General features: G+C 39.1%; 1 protein-coding gene across 1 annotated transcript in view; it reads left to right on the forward strand.

Moving 5' to 3' along the window:
* Positions 1-1,180: 1,180 nt before the first annotated feature.
* Positions 1,181-20,540, forward strand: part of pdlim2 (PDZ and LIM domain 2 (mystique)) — a 35,303-nt gene continuing 15,943 nt past the window's right edge. Inside the window, exons 1-6 of the mRNA XM_075468643.1 lie at positions 1,181-1,485; positions 8,673-8,778; positions 11,267-11,418; positions 14,677-14,746; positions 14,839-14,990; positions 15,990-16,053. Coding sequence (XP_075324758.1) covers positions 8,686-8,778; positions 11,267-11,418; positions 14,677-14,746; positions 14,839-14,990; positions 15,990-16,053 — 531 coding nt within the window. The 5' untranslated portion in view covers positions 1,181-1,485; positions 8,673-8,685. The remainder of the gene's footprint in view (positions 1,486-8,672; positions 8,779-11,266; positions 11,419-14,676; positions 14,747-14,838; positions 14,991-15,989; positions 16,054-20,540) is intronic.

Here is a 20,540-nt window from a genome sequence, read left to right on the forward strand (position 1 = left end):
TTTTGCTTTAAAGATGCATCATTGGTCTAGAATTCCATGTAAAACACTAAGACCAAATGTAGCCTGTGTGTGGGACACAACTAAAACATGCTAGATAAAAGGAACAGGGACAAAGGCTTTTGTTTTGTTACTCCATTGCAGTCATCTGCTATCATTAAGCTGATGTGTTTAAGTTTTTATTGTATTTCTTCGATGCTCGAAACCAGGGGCGATTTTAGGATCTGGTCTTTAGGGGTGCCCAGCCCCCAGTGCTCACAGAGGCACATTATTTCTCACTAATTGAGACGAACGAGTACATTTATAAATTTTGGAGCCGTATTAGTTTTGCTTTGAGTAGTGTTTTCCCCTACAACATTCAATTTTGACCTCTTCATTTCAAAAGACTGTGGCTTGACAGGGATAACAGAGAGCCTGAGACAAATATTGAAGATAACTGAACATTTATTTTGGGAGTAAAGAGTTTAAACAAAAAAAAATGCTAGAAAATAAATAAAATGGTCACTAAAATAATGCATCCTTGAGCAAAAAAAAAAAAAAGTGTTTTTGCATAATATAATATTTTAAAAATGTGATGAGCCAGGGGGTGCCGAGCTCTCACGGTGGTGTCTTGGCACCATTAAAAATACCCTAGCCTCGCTCCTGCTCGAAACGATTTCAGTGATATCCTACTATACTGTGGTAGACTTTATAACTGACTTTACCTAGGTTTACGCAGGTTTATAGTATTAAAAGTAGTTGTTTAGGCAGTGCAACGACACGTTGTCAAACTAGTGACGTGTCAAGTTTTCAGCTGAAGTACTGTGACCGTACCGCTTTTCTGAAAACATTGAAGTTTCACGAATATTTCTGCTATCTTTCCCACGCGACCCTTTAGTGGGTTTAATCAAAGTGCTACTTGTCGCTCTCTGACGTCATTACGTCATACATTTATCTTTTTTTTTTTTTACGTTTAAAGTTGTTGCCTGATTAGCGACCCGCACACACCTGCGGGGACAGGTGAAAGCCGCTGGACAATTAAAGGCTGCTCCTGTTAGAGCGCGCGCTGCTCCGCTCCGTCAGCAGGTGGCGCCTCGGGCTCAAAGTGCAGCCATGTCTATATTAATGGCTCAATTATCTCTGCTACAGCCTCCTCTCCTCCCTCATCCGTGGTGTGACACGCCTCTGTTTGCTGCCTGTGTCAACCCCTTTATTTTGGTAACGGCACATGGCACCGCAAACTAGTCCCAGTTGTGCCAGTGCGTGCGCAGTCACAGGTGGGGTTTGTGCGTGCGTGCCATCTTTAACATTTGAACAGAAAAGGAAGAAGTGGAGACGCTTTGCTGGGCATATACTGACGGAGGAAACTTGTTTTGGAGACTGCCTTAGACAGGGTGAAGTGAACTGGGACCTGTCCCCTGAGTGTTAAGAGCTTTTTTTTTTTCTTTTTTTTAATTGTCGAGGAAAGCGGCATTTCAAAAAGGAAAAGGCTCCCTAAGTCACACCTTGGTGAGTTCATTAATTTAATCACGTATCAAGTAAAACAGCATACACATTCCTTTAGGCTGATTAAACAAAAAATCTGGATTTGATTTGTTTGAAGAAGCTCAATTAATCACTCAGCACCTTGTCTGTTCGAGGTGCAGGCTGACTATTAATTCTGATTATGTGTTGTCTTTTTTTTATGGCTGGTAGGTTGAGTTATGTCTAAGTTTATAGTCAGCATTAAGACCATTGCGCTCATTAAAAAGTGTGGGAACTTAAAAAAAATGTAGCGAAGCCTTGTTTACGCTCATTATGTGGCAAAGTGTACAGTACTTTCGATACAAGCTGTCCTGGCTGATGATGCATGATAGAGTTGGAAACTGCAAGTTAAGCCCAAACTAAGAGCATTTTTCCAGTACCCGTGATAGACTTTCCATCCATCCTGTATCCAGGAGAGTAGTGGAGGTATTTTTATGCACATTAAGTAGTCACTGAGATTTATGGTGGGGCTGGACCAGGTGTAGCCCTCTAAAAGTCACAGTCATCACATTAGTCCATCCTCTGAAGCTGCTGTCTGAATTTCCTCTAAAAATAAAAAAGTAGTTATGTTAACGGTGATGACTCTGAATTAGCTCGTCCTCTTGAATGTTAAAACCAGCTCTCCAGTGCTGGAGTTCTTTCTCTCAATTCTTATTTTCCTTTCGCTGCAGTTCTCTAAAAGTGTTCAGAAATAAAGGGCTGTGGGCTCAGCAGAAGGGGAAACTACTTGTGGCGTTGAAGAGTACACCCCATACCAGTCACAATGAAACCACCATGTTCTCAAACCTCCAACGCCTGCTGTTTGAATACATATTCTATTGTAGCTGAGTCTTTCATGTGCATTTTCTACCTACCCTCCTCTTTTTCTTTTGTGCTGGTTTCCCGATGGCTCTGCTGTTTTCGTTACTCAGAGAACACTCTGGTTAAAGCCATCCAGGAATCAGAGCTGGACCACTATAACTCTGAACGCAGCAAATAAGAGGCTTTTCAAGAAAACACTGAACTTGGAAAAGGATATCTTTTGTTTTACAGTTATGGTGAAGTTCTAACTGAAGCCTGTGAATATTTTTAGTTTTAATTTCTTAGTTTTACTCAGCTTCCATTACTGGCAGCTTTACTCTGTTGTGCAGGAAGTTGGTACCATGTGTTTAGTCTGAAAGATGAAAGTTTGTCTTTTTGGATCACAGAAATGTGGTTTTCAGCCTCAGAGGCAGAGCCCTAGCAGTTTTTTAACTTTTATTGCTTGCACTTTAGGGGTTTTTATTTTTTATTTTTAGAAGGGCTGTGAGGCAATGTTATCAAAAAACATTCAGCAAGCACAGGATTTTTCCTGAAGAGTTTGCAATTTGCAGCGGAGTACTTTGAGTTTGCATGTCAGGAACAAAGTGGTTACTGATGCATCAAACAAAAAAATACAACAGCACATGCAGAGGATGTGGTCTGGCCTTATTCTTGATGAGCATTGTAAGATCTGTTCAGCGGGAAAATTGGTGTCAAGGGCTGTAAATATGAATGAAAGAGGTTCGGTCATAGCTCAAAGCTGACCCGATTTGGTCCACTATTTTTTTTTTTTTTAATTAATTAATTTATTTTTATCTTCTTTTTTGAATATAAATGCCTTTTTAAGATTATTTTTGCAATATGAAACACACCAGGAACATGCAGCCTAACATTCCCCCCTGAAAAGGGAGTTACCCTCAAATATTACAGATATGCTTCAGTCCATTATTAGTTTACTGACACATGAGCAATTCAAGATATTGACTAAAGTTGATGGACCAACACCCTTTTTGACATCATCAAACATTTGTTATTGTTTGATGTTTTCTCCTCTCCTTAGTGACTACAGCTACATCTGAGCAAATGGGGTGTGATTTTAGTGAATGTACGGTAAGTTATTTCACTCTTACGTCCAGGGAGAGGCTTGCTTTGCATTCTTCTGCTTTTCATTCACAGGGTGTGTGTCCAGGTAGGTGTTGACCTGTCAGTGTACTGTGACACACAGGTTAAAGTCAACAGCAGCAGACTACATTACTGACATAGCCTGTGGGAAGATCTCACTTGTGTATGGCAACCAGTGGGAGCCTTGACAACTGTATGATTCATACCTGGAATATTCCCCTGAAGGCACAGTGGTTCATCTACGAGTGTTCCTTCACATCAAAGCTTAGCCAGAGCTCTCAGCTAAATATGTTTGTCTGCCGTGTTCATCAGCCATTATTTTAGTATTTGGATGTCAAAACGGCAGTGCTTGTTAATTAACACTGAGTGCATTTTGAGTTAAAGGAGAGACAAGAGTCTTAGGTTTTGCACTCTAGTCCATCAAGCAGTTGATTAAGAGATGTCCATGGAAAGACATTTTAGTATAAGGGCTGTCTACTTAGTAAATCTAGTTCCATAAATTTTTACATTAAAATTCACAGTGCAGCACATATGCTAACTACTTGTTTTTCCACATTTCATGTATTGTTAAATAAGGTGCCAATCCTTTTGTTGGCATGCATTGTTAAACACATTGATGATAATTGTTTCCTGCAATGTTTACCGTACATTTACTGGTTGGCTATGTCACAGTGTGCTCTATCAAGTATTTTTAACAGAGAGGACTGTTTTGCAGCATTAAACACTGATTTAACTGTAAAGAGGGCCACTGGTTGACTGAGACGTGGTAACATGCTGATCAAAGTTAAATCACTCATAAAAGGCAGAATGCATTTTTCCAGACTTGTTGGAATGGGTTTAACTAAGCGACCCATATATGCACATTTGGCAAAATCAAAGATTGCAATTCAAGTAGGTGTTTGTCTGTGCATTGAGGCTTGCATATGTTGGAGAGTTAGAACTCCTTGTCTTTACACTCAGACCAATACAGCACAAGACTATGGATGATGGACTTCTCTTCTTTTTTTTTCATTTTGTTTATTCAACGATCAGTAATGTTAAACAGTGGTTAAAACATATGTGAGGTTCCGTTGTTAAACAATTGTGTCCATTTAATTAAAACATTTTTTAAAACTCCTGTGAAAATGAAACCCAGGGGCTGTCTGCATGTTGCAGCAGTGTGTTTGAATCAGTCATGGTCTGTTCTTCCCCTTCATACCTAATGTTTCTGTTTTTGCCTGTAGGGACAATCCCTCAGACATGACAAGTGCCAAAAGGCCTTAGACATATTGAGTATGTATATGGCAGGCTTGAACTTCCCCTCAAGAGCAAGAATGTCCTTTTTGAAATGTAGTGAAGTGAAGCTGAACTGAAGCTGCATTCAAAGAGACTGGGGCAAAATCAAGTCGAAAATCTATAAACACAGAATCAAGAAAGGCCACAAAGAATCTGATTTTTCTAGTTTTCAACTCCCAGCTTACACAGTAACTGCGACATTCTTATTTTGTTGTTTTTGATCAAATCTATTATAAGACGAAGTACCTTTAGCATATTTATTTATCATCTGAAACTTTTTTTGTGTTATTGGTATGGCCTAAAAAAATGTGAGCAGCTAGTATCACACAGTTTTCTTAAGTGGTCTCTCTTTTTTTTTAATGAATATCTGTGCAAAAACCTCACGATAATTAATGTATTGTCATATAAGCACTGAATTTACCAATAAACAGATAAATATTTACTTCATCCAGCTAAAACGATCTCATGTTCAAATATGATGGCATTTTTTTACACGGTATTAGTGACCTGATGTTTCCCCTGAAGGCCTGAAGAGCCCGACCTTTCAGTACTGGTTTTCAGTCATGTCTCCTCTGCACAGAGATTTCTCAGGGTTCTCTGAATGTTTAATGATTTTATGGACTCCAGAAGATAAAATGCGCTCAAGATATGTATTTTAAATAGTTTTTTTAATACGTTAATTTTACGTTTGTGGAAAAAAATTCACATGAAGGTGTATGATTGGATGCAATCCTTATTATGGAGAAGGTGTATGCTAGATGTTTTTGCTTAAGATTGTTTAAGAAAAAAAAAAGTTTCTCCCTATAAAACCGTATTAGTTTGGCCAAGTGTACTTTGGCTCATGATTGAGAACTTGAGCCAAACAAAAGCACCCTCAGAAATGATGCTGCCTTATGCAGTCTGTCAAACATGATGTCTTATTGTTTCTTGGTATGCAGGTACATAGTGGGTCATAAACCTGTCAGAAGTGAGTGATTGTTTCACTGCAGCGCAATTCCAGTTTTCCTCATACTGGCCTCCTGCAGTGCATCTGATGCCGTAGCCATAGAACTGACTTTGACTAGAATCTTTGTCATTGTGTCTTGCGTGTCGAATTGTGCTGGCATATTGGATCGGGCAGCAAAAGCAACGAGATGTCACGAGAACAGAATTGACCTTTTATGTATACTGGCAAGTGCCCAACAGTACCTTTTGTTGGATAGGGACGTTTCATCAGTCTGAGTTCAGCACTTTCCTTTGTGTGAGCAGCAGTGCGGTCTTTTATAAGCTCATCAGTCAGTCACCAATTAAACAAAGCTCATGAGTGGGCCACTTATCCTTACTACTACAGTGGGTTGTTTTTTCCTCCACTCTCTATTAGCTCTGCTGCATAGTTCCAGCATCCTTTCATTATCTTGTTCACTAGCCTTTTTATGGTGTGAACAGTGAATATTTGCACAGAATTAGTGGGGTGTTTGGCTGATAATGGTCACTGTATAGGAGAGGCTGCTGAGACTTATGGAACTAATTGACTCCCCTAGAGGCTGGGAAAGTTTGGGGCGGCTGTTCCCTGTCATTATCTCAACTGCTATTATTTCTGCAGGCCACAGTAATTAAGAGATCCTAATAATGGTGAGCCCAGTAGCTCTGCTAATTGGCCTAGACTCTTAATGAGTAACTAGGTATGCACTGTTTGTCCCAAACACTTGTGGAATGTGCAGACAATGGTAGTGGACCAGCATTTGAAGGAATGTGTGTAGTGTGGCTGCTGCCTCAGACCTACTGAACTCGTTTATGTTCCTCATACTTTGATGGGCTCTTAGAACTGTATTATGTAATCTTTCACACACCTTTTATTGCTTTATTTAAACACTGATTAAGGTTATCATTAACATACCACATAGTTGGGTTGTATACTGATGCTTTATAATGGGCATCATTGTAAGAACTGTAATTTGACCCTGCTTTTATGATGATCACTATGCAGTAAACCCTAGTGATCTATGGATACTATGTAACCAGAGCTACAAAGATCTAATTAACACTTTTAAGACCAGGTATGCTGATCTGTTCCCATATAAAATTCTCTCTGTGAGGTTTAAGTTCTGCATTTACTTAGGTGAAGCAAGACTAAGTGTTGATAGCTTTGGTGTAGATGTTTTTCTCTTTGAGAGAAGCAGTCTATACTTAAAAGCTCTTTATGGCATCATCTAGAAAAGCACCCATGTATTACTTGTTGCAGTAATGTCTTAAGCTGAAATAAATGCACCTAGTCACAGGCACAGCAGCTTTGTGAAAGTGTGTTTGGACTGTACAAGTGTTTATGTGTTTACGATCCTTCAGTGCTCGTCCCATTATCACATCATGACGTCACATAGATCTGTGTTTCTACCTGCAATCATACTTCAGACATACTTCATCTACAACTATTAAAAGAGCCTTAGAGACGACAGTCAAATTACAGGTTACAGTTGGGTCAAAAAGCATCTGCTTCACTATTTTAATGCTTTATCATATATTTTTCTATGGTTTAGGCCCACAAATCTCTAAGCAGATGGTGTAAATGTGTTAATTATGACACATTGAGATAATCTGATTTCTGTAACTGAATCTGAATTATGACAGTACCCCTTCAGACACCTCCTGCCCATTAGGAGTTAAATGTCCAGGCTTTAACAGGACACCACTGTCATATTTTGTAACCATTTGATTACCCTTTTGTACCTTGCTAATGCCATCTTATCATCTTGTCATGCTTATCATGTCAGAGTACACGGTGATAGATCAACGACAGGCTGTGTAATCAGTACCCAATGTTTGACTTAATTTTTTTTTCTAAGAATTGTTATCTGTAGCAAACTGTTTGGATCATTTTTGTACATCTGCAAGAAAGTCTTGCAGGCTTTGGGGAAAATCTGCCTGCTACACGATAGTGGGCGCTACATTTTTTTAATTTTTTTATTTTTTTTTTTTTAAATCCTATTTTGAAAGCTCCATCCTGAGTGGTAATTAAAGCATTCCATCTGGTGCATCTGTTTCTCATCTATGTTTTTACAAAACGTTTTTCACATTTCTGATGGATAAAATTGACCAACAAAGGGACAACAGAATCTCAAGGCACTCAAGCCAGCACAATATTACTGACTTTTACTACAAAAATGTAGTCAAGTTTCAGGGATATGTTCCATATCAAGAAATGAGAACAGAAGCTAAGCTGTGGACCTTAACATTATGATTTACTCTTCTGTTAAAATCACAGATGTTCAAGAAATGTGCATTAGAAACGGAACAATCAGTCAACCATTCTGCACAGGGTTTGTCTATACATCTGAGTCTCCAGTGACGTGAATAGTAATAGATTCAGAAATACACAAAGACTTTGTATAGTGTAGAACCTGTAAATAGTCCTGCAATCTCTGACCATACAAACTGCCAAACAAATCAACTGAACAGTTACACAAGTTTGTTTCTATAGCCTGCTCCCACATGTCTCAAAGAGCTACCATATGCGATACATACCATATCAAAGTCCACCACTGTACTCGATGCATATACACTGTCTGTAAGTATAGATGAGCCCAGTTATCACAAAGAAATGTTTAGCTCATTGTGCACCGTAGTAGCATGACTTGTTGTTGTTGTTTTTCTTGTTTTGAAAGAGCATTTGGATTCAATGAAACACTTTTGGCTCTGCAGACACTTAAGCACCATTAGTCATGTTTCTTTGGTTTTAGTTTTTTTTTTTTTTTTTTTTTTTTTTTTTTTCCCATTCCTATTTGATGTGGTTGCACAATCCATGTCAAAAGAACTTAGGCCAGTCAAAGTGAAGTACTGGTGAAGATGAAAGGAGGCTCATGCAAATGTTCACTGTCTTCACCAAGTGATCTAATGATGAGCCTGGCTGGCAGAAATATGTGACTGATGAAAACATTCAGCCATATACATGTTAAGGTCTGACATGTCGTTTATAAATAATCTTATATTTACTGGCTTTCTCTTTTCTTTTTTGTGTTTAGATCTGATCACGCAATGGCACTAACGGTGAACCTTACTGGCCCTTCACCATGGGGCTTCAGAATATTTGGAGGAAGGGACTTCAAGAAGGCCATAACTGTATCAAAGGTACTTGTGAACAAGAGTGTTCTTTTTCACCGTACCAAACTATACCCTCTGTTTTTCTCAAAATACAGCTTGTGATGGCATGTCATGAAAAGCAAACTTCCTCACTACATTTCTTTTCTTGTCTTTGTTTGTGTCCGTTGCTGTGTTGTACCTATTTCCTTGACTACTGAACTTTTTAGAATAGAGTGGAAGTAGACTGCATTAGAAGGAAATCACTGATTACAGTTACAGTGGAAACTGAGGTGGGAGGTGAGGGGTTCCTGATCTTAATGTAGTTATGTGCTACTCCCCATGTATTGCCACGTGTGTCTGTTAATTTCTACGTAAGCATTTGCAAGTCTTTTTTTTTTTTTTTACTGATCATAATTTCTGTCGCAGTTTCTAAAAAAAAAAAAATAAATTTTTTTTTTTTTTTTTTTTTTTAAATGGAATAGAAGAAGTGGAAACGCAACCACTGTTGGCGGACATGCAGTAAACACAACCAGGAAACCTTGCTCAAAATAACTTCTGCATGCCAGAGACACCCTGACCTGCTCACTGCACATCCTTGTCTTAACAACACTTTTTTTTTTTCCTTCATTTTGCAGCTAGACTCCCCCAGTAACTCCTCAGGCTATTAAGGATAGATTATGGCAAAACATGGCTGGATTCCAATGCTTGAAACAGCTGGAACTTCAAGCCCCTTTAATTTAAAAAGTATTAATTGTTTTGGTGTACTTTATGGCTTGAAAAACAAGTATGCTCATGAACAATAGGCTTCAGTCAAATTTTCTGTGAACAACACCATTTACTTATATCAAATCTCAAACAGGTCTGTGAAGCGACAGGAATCCCTCTTGAGAGACCAACTTCATCACTGAAATTGGTTTGAAAAACCCAGCTTGAGAAACGCCCTCTTTACCCCCCACCACAGGTTAAGTAGTCGGGGTTGGAACATCTGAATAGGTTGGCGTTTGCACAGCACTGACATTGATGCCCTCTTTTATTGCTGTTGGCCTGACAGATAGTTTACCCTTGTTTCTTTTGGTCACAGACACTGGAAAATAGTCCCCAACTGATCTCAGTTTATGTGAAACCAGGCATGTCCTGATCAGACAAGGCATGTACTTATTATGGGTCACCATAGCAATGCTTATTTGTCTCAAGTTGGCTCACAGACATGGCACCTCTGCCCTCATACTTTGTTTAATTGACTAACAAACTGCTAACCGGCTTTCTTATAGCATCAATTTTTATTGAAAGTGGTGTCCATCTGCACTGATCGGCTCTCAATTCATAGAGTTCTGCCTTCTTTGAATTATGAATGAAAAAAGCCAGCACTGTGGCCCATGCCCTATGTCCCTCTAAAGTTGCAGCATTAACGTCCTTGTTTTTGTTAAAGATGATCTGTGTGACGGTGTATCATTGAGAGCCTGGACTAAAGCAGAGAGTCATGACATGGATGTTATGTTTTAGCCCAAAAGTGAGGAATTCCCTCTGAAGTGGTGGTAAAGTGTGGGCTTCGACATGCAGTGAGGCTGGTTGCAAAAGTCAGGGCTCGTCAAACCATCATGCTTTAATGACCCTAGAAAAAAAAGAAATTGTTGTTAGTTCGACCAAAACCAGACTTTAACAATGCATGCAAATATGTTGGTCCAACCAAAATCAAGTTTCTATTTTGGTCGGACTAACTCACACAAATAAAGTAGTTGGGGTTTGAATCACTCCTGCATGTTTATGCTACTGCCCTAGACAATTTGTCTTTGGCTTTCTGTACATGCTCTGAAGTACCATCTTTTTGTAAAAACAGTAAAGCACGTTTATCCGTCTTTTGTCCCCTTTCTCAACATGTCTGAAACTGTGACTGATAATCAGCCCATTAAGATGATGTCAACTAGCCGTCACTTAAAGCATTTCCAGACTGCCGCTCAGCTCTGATTTTAAAAAGCTGATTATCATTATTATTTTTTTTATAACCAAAGCGTCATCTTACAAATCATCATATGAATAATTTTAATACACAGTGCACTGCTTTATGGAGTATAATTTGGAGTATAACTATAATAATGATAATGACTAAATTCCACTCCTTAGCATGAATACTGGAACAAGTAAATTTGTCCAATAAACTTGCCAAGTCAAACTGTGATTGAAGCTTTACTCAACTGTGCATATAACTATGCTGAGTTTCACGCTTCTGATTTCCCTCGAGAGCCATGATTATGTCCGCTTTTGTCCAACACTTCCTTGAACCTTGATTTGTACGAGTGAAATCCTATTGTATGTTTGTTGGTGTTTTATATAAGCACTGTTGTGTATAGATGAAGACGTTTGTGTTAAGAATTTAACAAGTGTGAAGCAACTCTCGAACACCTTTTTCTCTTTTACTAAGTCGACCACTGTCAGTTACTGAGGTGTTTCTTTGGCACATGGAAAGTATCCCTAAAGGCTTTTGTTCAGGACTTGAGGCCAGAAGGACCTAACTTGAGCTCACTCCTCTGTTTGACAGGTCAATGGGGGCAGCAAGGCAGAGCAAGCAGACCTGCAACCTGGAGACATAATATCGGAGATCAATGGGGAGAACACAGCAGACATGCTCAATGTGGAGGCCCAGAACAAAATTAAGAACTCTAAGACCCATCTGCAGCTGGTCGTGGAGAGGTATACGGCATGCAGATCTGCTATTGGACTAATGTTTGCTCTATAAATACTTAGAGTTTTTGCATACAAATAAATGTAACCTTCTTCAGAAGAGGTGCTCATAAAAAATATCTTTTATGTCCCTAGTGCTGATTTTGTGCCAATGCCATAATCTTTCTTTTACATTTTTTTTTCTTTTTTTTTCACCTCTATCAAGCAAGCACTGTACAAACAAAACAACTGATTGTAATCAGGGGAAATACCAGCATGTATGAGAGCCACACTGTTCCCTCCTCTGGTCCCTCCTAATAAACCTTGTTTTGAGATTTTCAGACCTTGTTTGGATGACGGGGAGTTGGCCACTAAAAAGCTTCTCCTTTAAGCCAAGACTACTGTTGGCTGGCATTTTGATTAAAGGTCCTCCCTAAATTCTCATTTGGTCACTGTTACCCCCCCAAGTTACTCTGTTTTTGTTAGCTTCTCTTTAGTTGTACATACACACGCGCACACACACACACGTGCGCTTCCATGTACTTCCTTCTCGGATGTCCTACGTCCATGTGAGTGAATTTTTCCTTTCTGACCTCATGTCTCCCACCAAGCCAGAAAAACCATTACTCCCTGTCTGCCCAGTACAAATGCCACTCTGTAGCTCTGCTGTGTCTTTAATCCCACTCTGTTAACTGTTGGTAGTTTTCAGCACTCAAGACTTGGATGCACCTTGCAGGTTTCTGTCCTAATTTGACTTTGAATTTAATGCAATAAAATGCTTGAATACATAAGTAAGCATAATAATAAAGATATTAGTTGTTTGAGTTATGCTCAGACAAGCTCTCAAGAAGGTAGCATAGAGGGTAGTATAGTGCTTGTCTTGTTCTTTGCTGAGGTGAGGGCACTCTGTGTTTTGGCCTAAAACAGATGCTGAGCTGGAAAACAAAGCAGTGATGTGGGTACTGATTGTGATCACAAAGGTGGTATCACCCCCCCCCCAAAAAAAAAAAAGTTTGTAGCTATATCTTTAAGCTCTGTGCTGAGATGTCGGCTCATTCAACAACACATCCATCATAGTCTGTTGTTAAAAAAATATAGTCAGCAAAGCAGCCACACCAGCACTCTTAACCTTTCAAATCATTTCAATCTGGCTTTGTTTGTAACTTCTTGTTTAGACTTCATTGTTCATTGAAGCCTTGTGGGCGATGTCATTTTGACCAAAATTAAAACTCTCTGATCCCCTTTCTCTCTTTAATGGAGGTAACCTTCAGAGTAACTCCTGGGTAGAATTTTACCGCCAACCCATAGTTGGACAGTACACTGGTTTTCTGCTTTTTACTTTGGATGTCTGCGCTGAATATCTGGTTACATTCATCATTTTTTAATAGTTCAGAAAACATTTTCTTTCTTCTTCAATTAGGATTTAGCTTTTTTTGAAGAGTTCTCTTCTGAAGAAAAATCTTCTAAATTTAAAGGTTAAAAAAATTAATGAATGAATAAAGCTCATTGGCAACATTACTGCACTTCGGGTAACACTAGAACTGTTGACATAATTTTCAAATGACAACCAATTTAGTAAACCAGGGAATGGTCTAATACTAAGTTTTGCTCACTATAATAGCAAATTAGGGCTATCATTAGTTTTGAAAAGAAAAAAAAAAATTATTACAAAACTTTAGGATAGAGGTAACATATTGGGATAGAACTCCTGAGATTATGAATTCATACATTTGTGAGGAAAAAACTAACAAACTAGGAAATAAATTGCAGTAATAAAAATGTAACCAGTGATTTATTGTTACAGCTGTTAATTGTATTACAGCTCCCAACGTATCTAAATCCGTGTGTTTTCTTCTGCTGGGCCTATTCAATCTATTTTCAAAGTCAAGATGATTTTGATAAGATCACAAGTGTTTTCTTATTGCTAAATGGGATTACGATATTATTTGGAAATGACCAGTGAGAGGCTTAGCCTGTAGTGAGGATAATCTAACCTCACGATATGGTTTAACAGAAAATCCTCTTTGTTTTGTTCTTGTTCTTTTTTGTGACAAAGGCCCTTCTACGCCAGTCTAGGCAAAAGCTGGACATGAAGAATGTCTTGTGAATTGAATCCTCTTTAGCTCTGGATAGTAGTGTTTCGTCACTTCTCAGAATGGAGTGAAGTTCTTAGATTGCTCACTTTTGCAGGTGGGTTACTCTGGGTCTCGTCAATGACAGCTGTGAGCAGCTTCGAATGCTGATTTAGGCTAATTTCACTTATCTTTGGCTAGAAGTCAACATTTTTTTCCGCAAATTCTTCTTAAAAGGAAACCTGTAACCTGAGCTCTTGACATCTGCTCTGATCGCTGGGCAAAATGTTTTACTGTCCTTTAATAATCCCATGATTTCCTGATGTTCTGATAGACAGGATACAAAGTAAAAGCTTAGAGCTCGCATTGGCATTACACGGGTTGACAGTTCTAGTTTATATCAGTAAGTTTTTCCGGCCTATAACAGGTCATGGAAGAGCCGTGTCATATGGATGCTGTATCCGTTTTCTTCCTCTTACCATCTCCTTCCCTTGCAGTAAGTGGACGCGAGCCCACTAGAGGTGTGTCTTCTGGGTGAATTACCACAGGCATCTCGACCTTCCTGTGTGCCTCAGGCTCAACCAAGAGACTGTCAGTCTCTGGCCTTACAGCCAGGGGGCCACTCTATGTTTGCATTGGCGCTCACTGCTCATATTTTCCCCTCCAAATTCAGCTAGGAATCCATTTTCTATTTAACAAAAAAAGTAAAAGGCTAGAAAGGTGAAAGAGGGAATGATAGACTCTGCCGTACTCATCTTCTACGGTAATCTCCAAGAATTAAAGCAACATAAGGGTGGACATGTTCCAGAGCATTAAGCAAAAGGGATATCATATATTTTTTTTCTTAAATCTTTACTAGCCTGCACATCCAATGAAGTTAACTTGTACTTGTGACTTTTAAAGAATGGGATTACTTTACTCTCACTCAGCATTTTCCTTGCAATTGCTTTAATAGGATTTTTCATACATTAGTGAAGATCGGCTTGTCCAGAATGCCATTAAGAGCAATTTTAATACTCGGTTTATTTATCTAGCATAAGTTTTCTTTACTGCCTTACCTGATATTTTTCTTTTCTTCTTTAACTTTTGTTTTAAATTGCACAGTTATGGGATATGACTTTAACCCAGGTGCATGGCTGGAGAATTAAACTTGAGGTTGTGAGGTAAGGTTTTTCTTCAAAAGTCAATTGAATTGTGTGGTTTTCTGCTTTTTAAGACCTGAACCTCCCAGCCCTGGACAGACCAATGGCCTCAACACTCATGAACAGCTCACAGGACGATTCCAGGTCAGCACTGAACCTCTGTGGAACTTTTAATCTGTAATTTGCCCTGAGGAAAGATTTTTATGATGGGTTTCTCTTCCTGTTTTGTTTTTTAGGAGGCAGTTATAGTGAGTCGAGATGAGAACCAAAACTACAGAGAGTACACAATCTCAAGTCCTGCATCACTGTCCCCAGGAACCTACTCGCCAGATCCTCCTGCCAGCCCAGACAGGAAGAAAGATAGGCTGACGCCGACCATGAACAAGAAGTACCTTCCCTTACTTAATGTTTTTTTTTATATCACTTTAATGCTTTACAGTATTCAGGCAGGCAGTACAAATTAGAATTTAATTCACAGCTGGTTGAAATAGGATTATGAATTCACTGATGCTTAAAATGAGAAGTGAGGCAAAAATCAACCTACCACTATGGAGAATATTCTACATTTGTGGTGCAAAGTGTTACATTGTTTGAAGTTGCACACTTTTTGCCTGATTACTTGAAATCACAGCTTGGATAAATTAAATACTTTCAGCATAAATGTAGTCTAAAAAGACATTTTTAGAGTTCCACATTTCAGATGGACAGTTAAGTCTTTCAAAAAACAGCTATTCACCATATAGATGCGTCTGATCTGGTTAAAAGGCTTCAGCAAGTGCTCTTTTGATTCCACAACAGGCAAGCCAATAGGTATGAGAGTAACACACAGAAAGTTGAGCCATGGGATTGTGCTGCTGTAACAAAGGATATGCACAGGATATCACATTCCTCCGTTTGCTTTACTTTAACAAAAGACAGAATGTGGAGTTTTTACCACGCTCTCTTTGCGTGGACATTTGTTTGCTCTTGTACAAGTTTTACTGGATCATATTTGACACCACATCGTGTACCTTGTCTAAATGGAAAAAAAACTCCCCCAGCAGTAAAATATGTCCACAGAATTAATTTATTCAGTTATTTTTGTTTTCATCACTTATTTTCAATCACTTAAACTTTTTCTACAATGAATGCAGGTGATGTGTATCAGTCACCAGCTACTGAATTTTTCTTTGATAATCAATCAGATGTCTTTTTTTTTTTTCTCTCTGATTTATATGATCAGACTTAAGGGATTAAGGGGAAAAAAAGGTTGACCACACATTTTCACAATGCACTCTGAAAATGTCTCTCATGGAACTGCTGGACAAGCGGCATAGAAAAGTCTGAGTTTACTTTCCATTGCTCAAATTAAAACATATGTCACGTGTTTATTTTGTCTGTATTTTAGTGTCCAGCTGCGCTCATGGTCACCTGAGGACAAGAGTAACCGGCTCTCAAGACCACTGTCTCAGGTTTGTTTCAGCTAGCTCCTCATTTGGTTAGTAACTATTATCTTTATAGCAAGTTTTCGTTTAGATTTATATTCATGAGGTTTCCACCATTAATTTAAGCATTGTTTTTCCACCCTGCTAAAAGTGGCTGAGCTACAGCTGTCTCATATCTTTAATTAACTGGAGCAAACTGGTTCTTATCCAGTGTGAATTTACTGTATTCTACAGACGGTTTGATGTGGCCCTTGTCTGAATTCTGTCAAATGGATTCTTAAACTTTTTTTTTTTTTTAATTTATATATCAGGATTATTTGCTTGATGCATGGAGCATGTTACTGGCTCCATAACAGTGAATCCGTCATGCATCTGTTGCTGTAGTTTTAGGCTGCAGTTCACTCAGACAGTACAGTTGGGGGTTTTGTCCTCTCCAGTCTTTGCAGAATGTTTATTTTGAGTACACTGTCCCAGTTTGAAAGAATAATATGCTTGAATTCTTTGCCTTCTCTATTGAGTTGCTTACTGATGCCACAGAAGTTTCCCTGGAAGGGTTTTATGAAAAGTATAGTGAATGCAGGGGATACCATGGTTTGGCATTTTTATAACAAGGATTATAAGCTACAAAGGTCAGTCTTTGAAAACGTCTGACATTATACTTAACAGCAGTTTGGAGCCTCTTAGTTCAGAGACTGCTTAAAAAAGAAAAGAAAAAAGATTACTTTGTATCAGAACAATGCCTTAACCTTTAACTGTCTGAATGGAGACATATTAGTCACAGAAGCTGGTAAAATATAGAAAGAAGTCAAATACAGACCCCAGCCAAACTATGATCCATTTACCCCTCCACCAACAAAACTATGAGGGAGGACTAGGGCGTCTGGAAGGACTTCAGTAAGTTAAAGAGAGAAATGTTGTGGGAAAGTTCATCATGAACTATTTCAGCTATGCTTACATACTTGGTCTCATGCTTGGGTCCCACTGATGACAGAACATGTGAAATGACAGAGCAGGAAAAAACATACAAGACCTTTTGTAGTGGCCCAAAGAATTCCAGCCATTTTTGTAAATTTGGATGTTACATAAAGTTAGATAAATATCCAGAGGTTTGAACTTGAAAACATTCAGGCATTCCTTCAGAGAGGCAGCTGGCTGAGAATGTCCACTTACAAGATATTGCTGCAAGTTTGGATTCTTTATTTGCATGCTGTCACTCACAATACTGTGGAGTCTGTGAAGATAAAGCTCATTGTTGTCAGGATAGTTTAGATGTCTTTCACGTTGGCAGGACGATAAACCAGTCTAGCCATGCTGTAACATGGGTCAGAGTGGGTCTCTTGGGGGGAATACAGACGTATTTAAATTCAGTAATGACTGGTCAGAAATATTCGGAAAAACTTCAGTCACTTAAAGCCTGCGAGAAATCAGGTCCCAGCAAAGCATGTTGTTTTTAGGAATGCAAGGCAGAAACTCCTCTTGTAACTACTGCAAAACCACACGGCATGCTGTGTCTTTCCAAGTTCTTTTATAGCACCATGGCTGTGCAGGAGAAATCTGTGTGAAGACAGTTTATGGAAATAGATTTTTCAAAGTTGATGCCAATTATTGATAATCAAACAAATGGTTGATCATTTTTCTTAACACATGCAGTAACGATAAAACTTGGAGCAAGAAAGAATCAATGCAAGTAATACCGTGGCCAGACTACAAAGAGTAACTGCAGCTGCATTTGAAATTAAAAATCATTTTATAAGAAGATTATTAATATCTCATACAGTAAATGGTCAGGTAGATCATCATCAGTTGACCCCATAATGTTAATAAGCATCAGGTCTCTGACTTGCTCTTACTAAGGTGGATGACACTCCACTTGGTCCTACCACATAGCAGCATCTCTCTATTTTGCAGAGGTAGTGCTGCTTCTCTTTTGAGGTTAAGTGGTTAGTGGTCATTTAGCTGTTCAGCCTGGGTTTTGAGGACCATTTGGATGGATAGATTGACACCACTACTTGATACCTTAAGATAAAGGGCCCTTACTATTCTCAAATCTTTTAATCCATAATCTACTCCAGTTATCTCTCTCAAATCAGATGGTAATTTATTATATCCCCCCTTCTGGCATCTCATATTCTCTACATACTAAGGACACTTCAGCTTTAATTTCCTTCAGTAAACAAGTTTCAAGAACAGATTAGTTCAAGAATTAATGTTGTTACGGACTTTAAAAAAAAAAAAAAAAATTGTTTTTACCATCCTAGCAACATACGTTTTACAGCACTAAGGTAATGTGTCATGGACACTGTGGGATTTGGTGTTCAGTGAGCATCTTAACTCAGTATACTGACCACTGTAGTGTTTTAAGAGGCATGTTGGAACAGTCTTTGACTAGAGCTGGATTGTGAAATCCAGTCCATCTGGCTGACTATACACATTACAACATAATTGATATCCCATTAAACATCCATGTGTTATCTCTAACTAAAGACCTTGTAAGCCACTGTGAAATATGGTTATATTTTTCAGCATCTAAAACCACATTCAGAAACCACTGTGCTGTCCTGCCTCGATGTGGCTGCCTGCAAACCATAGTTGGCCTACCCAAGAACACATTAGGAGCTGTGTTGTGGCTGAGAGCTTCATCAGCAAGCTTTTCAGAAGGGATCCACTCCTGCCAGGAGAGACTAATATGTTTGTGGTATTTATGGAGTTGCCTGCTTTCCCATCCTCCTCATCTTTTTTAAATGTCCTCTCTCTGTTTTTATTATACTGAAATCATTTTGACCTTGTATCCTCAGCAATCCCTTTTTTGAGTATTTCCAACTATTTTTAGTATCTCTGAATTAAATCAGCTTGGTAGATGAGGGTTTTTCGTTTTGCCTGACTCCTTTCTCTAAGGGATGTCTTGTTTGTTTTTAAAGTGGTGGCGAGCCTCACTCTGCAACACTGTTCAGTGAGTAGAGTTCTTTCATAGTGCTTGCTGATGATGGCTGGGAGAAGGGCCTGCCTTGGGTACATTGTGTATTATGCTGCTCGGGCTGGCATGAACACAGCAGCCCAGTGAGCAGAGATGTGTAGCGTCCATGACAAGGGCCTCTGTCCTGCCTGAGAGGTGCAGAGTACTGATGTATCAGGTGATCAACCTTACTGAAAAGCCCCTAAAAGGTTTTTCCACCCCATTTTGGCTCTGTGAGTTGAGAGAGCAAGATGCGCAACAGGATCCCCCCTTTTCCGTGGTGTTGGATATCCTGAGAAAAAGCCCCTGTACAATAGTGACTGTGATGGCAGATGCTGTGGAAGGCTGGTGGTGCTTTTCCCCTTATGTCACAAAGCCTGTTGTTGTGATATGAGCTGAAACAGAGAGGGTGGGGGGGTCAGGGTGGAGCCAGGGTGGAGCAGAGTGGACACTAGGGAGTCTTCTGACATTCCCAACCTGTTCTGAAGCCATCGCACAACTCTTGGAGTACAGGGACTGTTCAGTTACAGCAATGGGCTCAGCTGTGAACTCAAGCTTCCAAAAGCATGGCCCTGCTTTACTGTCCTAAATTAAAGGACAACCAATGTAGCCTTGGCAATTGTAGGACGCCTCTGTATGAAGAAGCAAGTAATGCTGTTTAAGTTTCAGATTCTAAAACTGAGTTTATGCTCTAATGGGTATGATATTGTATCTTGTGGTTATTTTGTATCATGCTATGATGTGACTTTACTTTTTAATCACTATGGTGAGGTATTAGACTTTAAACAATTTTTAGATTCCTGAAAGTTAGGCATGATATTGTGTCCAAGGTTGCCGGCTGCTGTCATGATTCAGAGCATCTGTTTATATAATCAAGAATGACCACAAAATCTCTGTTGCTCTGAGCGGGGCCAAAACGAAACTGCTTTTCAAGACTCATGACCCATCACTTGGCCATTAAGACCAGGCTCGCTGTCTGGGTTATAATTAATGCATTTATAGGTTGCTGAGGGTTTCCTTAGTGGGTTGCTTGATGCTGTGCTGGGACACAAAGGTTGATGTTAAATATTCTTTCAAGTGTAGGATGGCCAGCTACAGCGGGATGACATGATTTCAGGTCATGGTAAACCGAGCTTTTCCTCTCCATGCTAATTTGGGTAGAGTGACCTTGGCTGTATGAAATGTCACCAAGGTCCTCATTGAAAAAGGGTAGGTATCTATCCATGCATCCTTTATCTCACACATTTTTGTCCATCATTTTCCTCACAGTAGGCCAGCTTGCATACCAACAGAAGACTTTGTGTTGCTCTATTTTCAAGGTTGTGGTGGATTAGAGTGCAAACCTGCGGTCATCGCTTTGGAGCAGAAATAATGACTTGGCATTCAGCAATAGAAATATGTTTCTTTTCTTTTCTTTTTAAATGAACAAAATGTGAACCACACTGTTGGTTAAAATTAAAGTTGGTAGAAAGTGTTTACCATCATAAGTTTAAACTTTTATGGGTAAATGCACCTCATCCGTACTGATGTCTCATCCAGCACTAAATACACACATGAATTT

The sequence above is a fragment of the Odontesthes bonariensis genome, chromosome 6 (assembly GCF_027942865.1).
Source record: "Odontesthes bonariensis isolate fOdoBon6 chromosome 6, fOdoBon6.hap1, whole genome shotgun sequence".
In the NCBI taxonomy this organism is placed as follows: Eukaryota; Metazoa; Chordata; class Actinopteri; order Atheriniformes; family Atherinopsidae; genus Odontesthes; species Odontesthes bonariensis.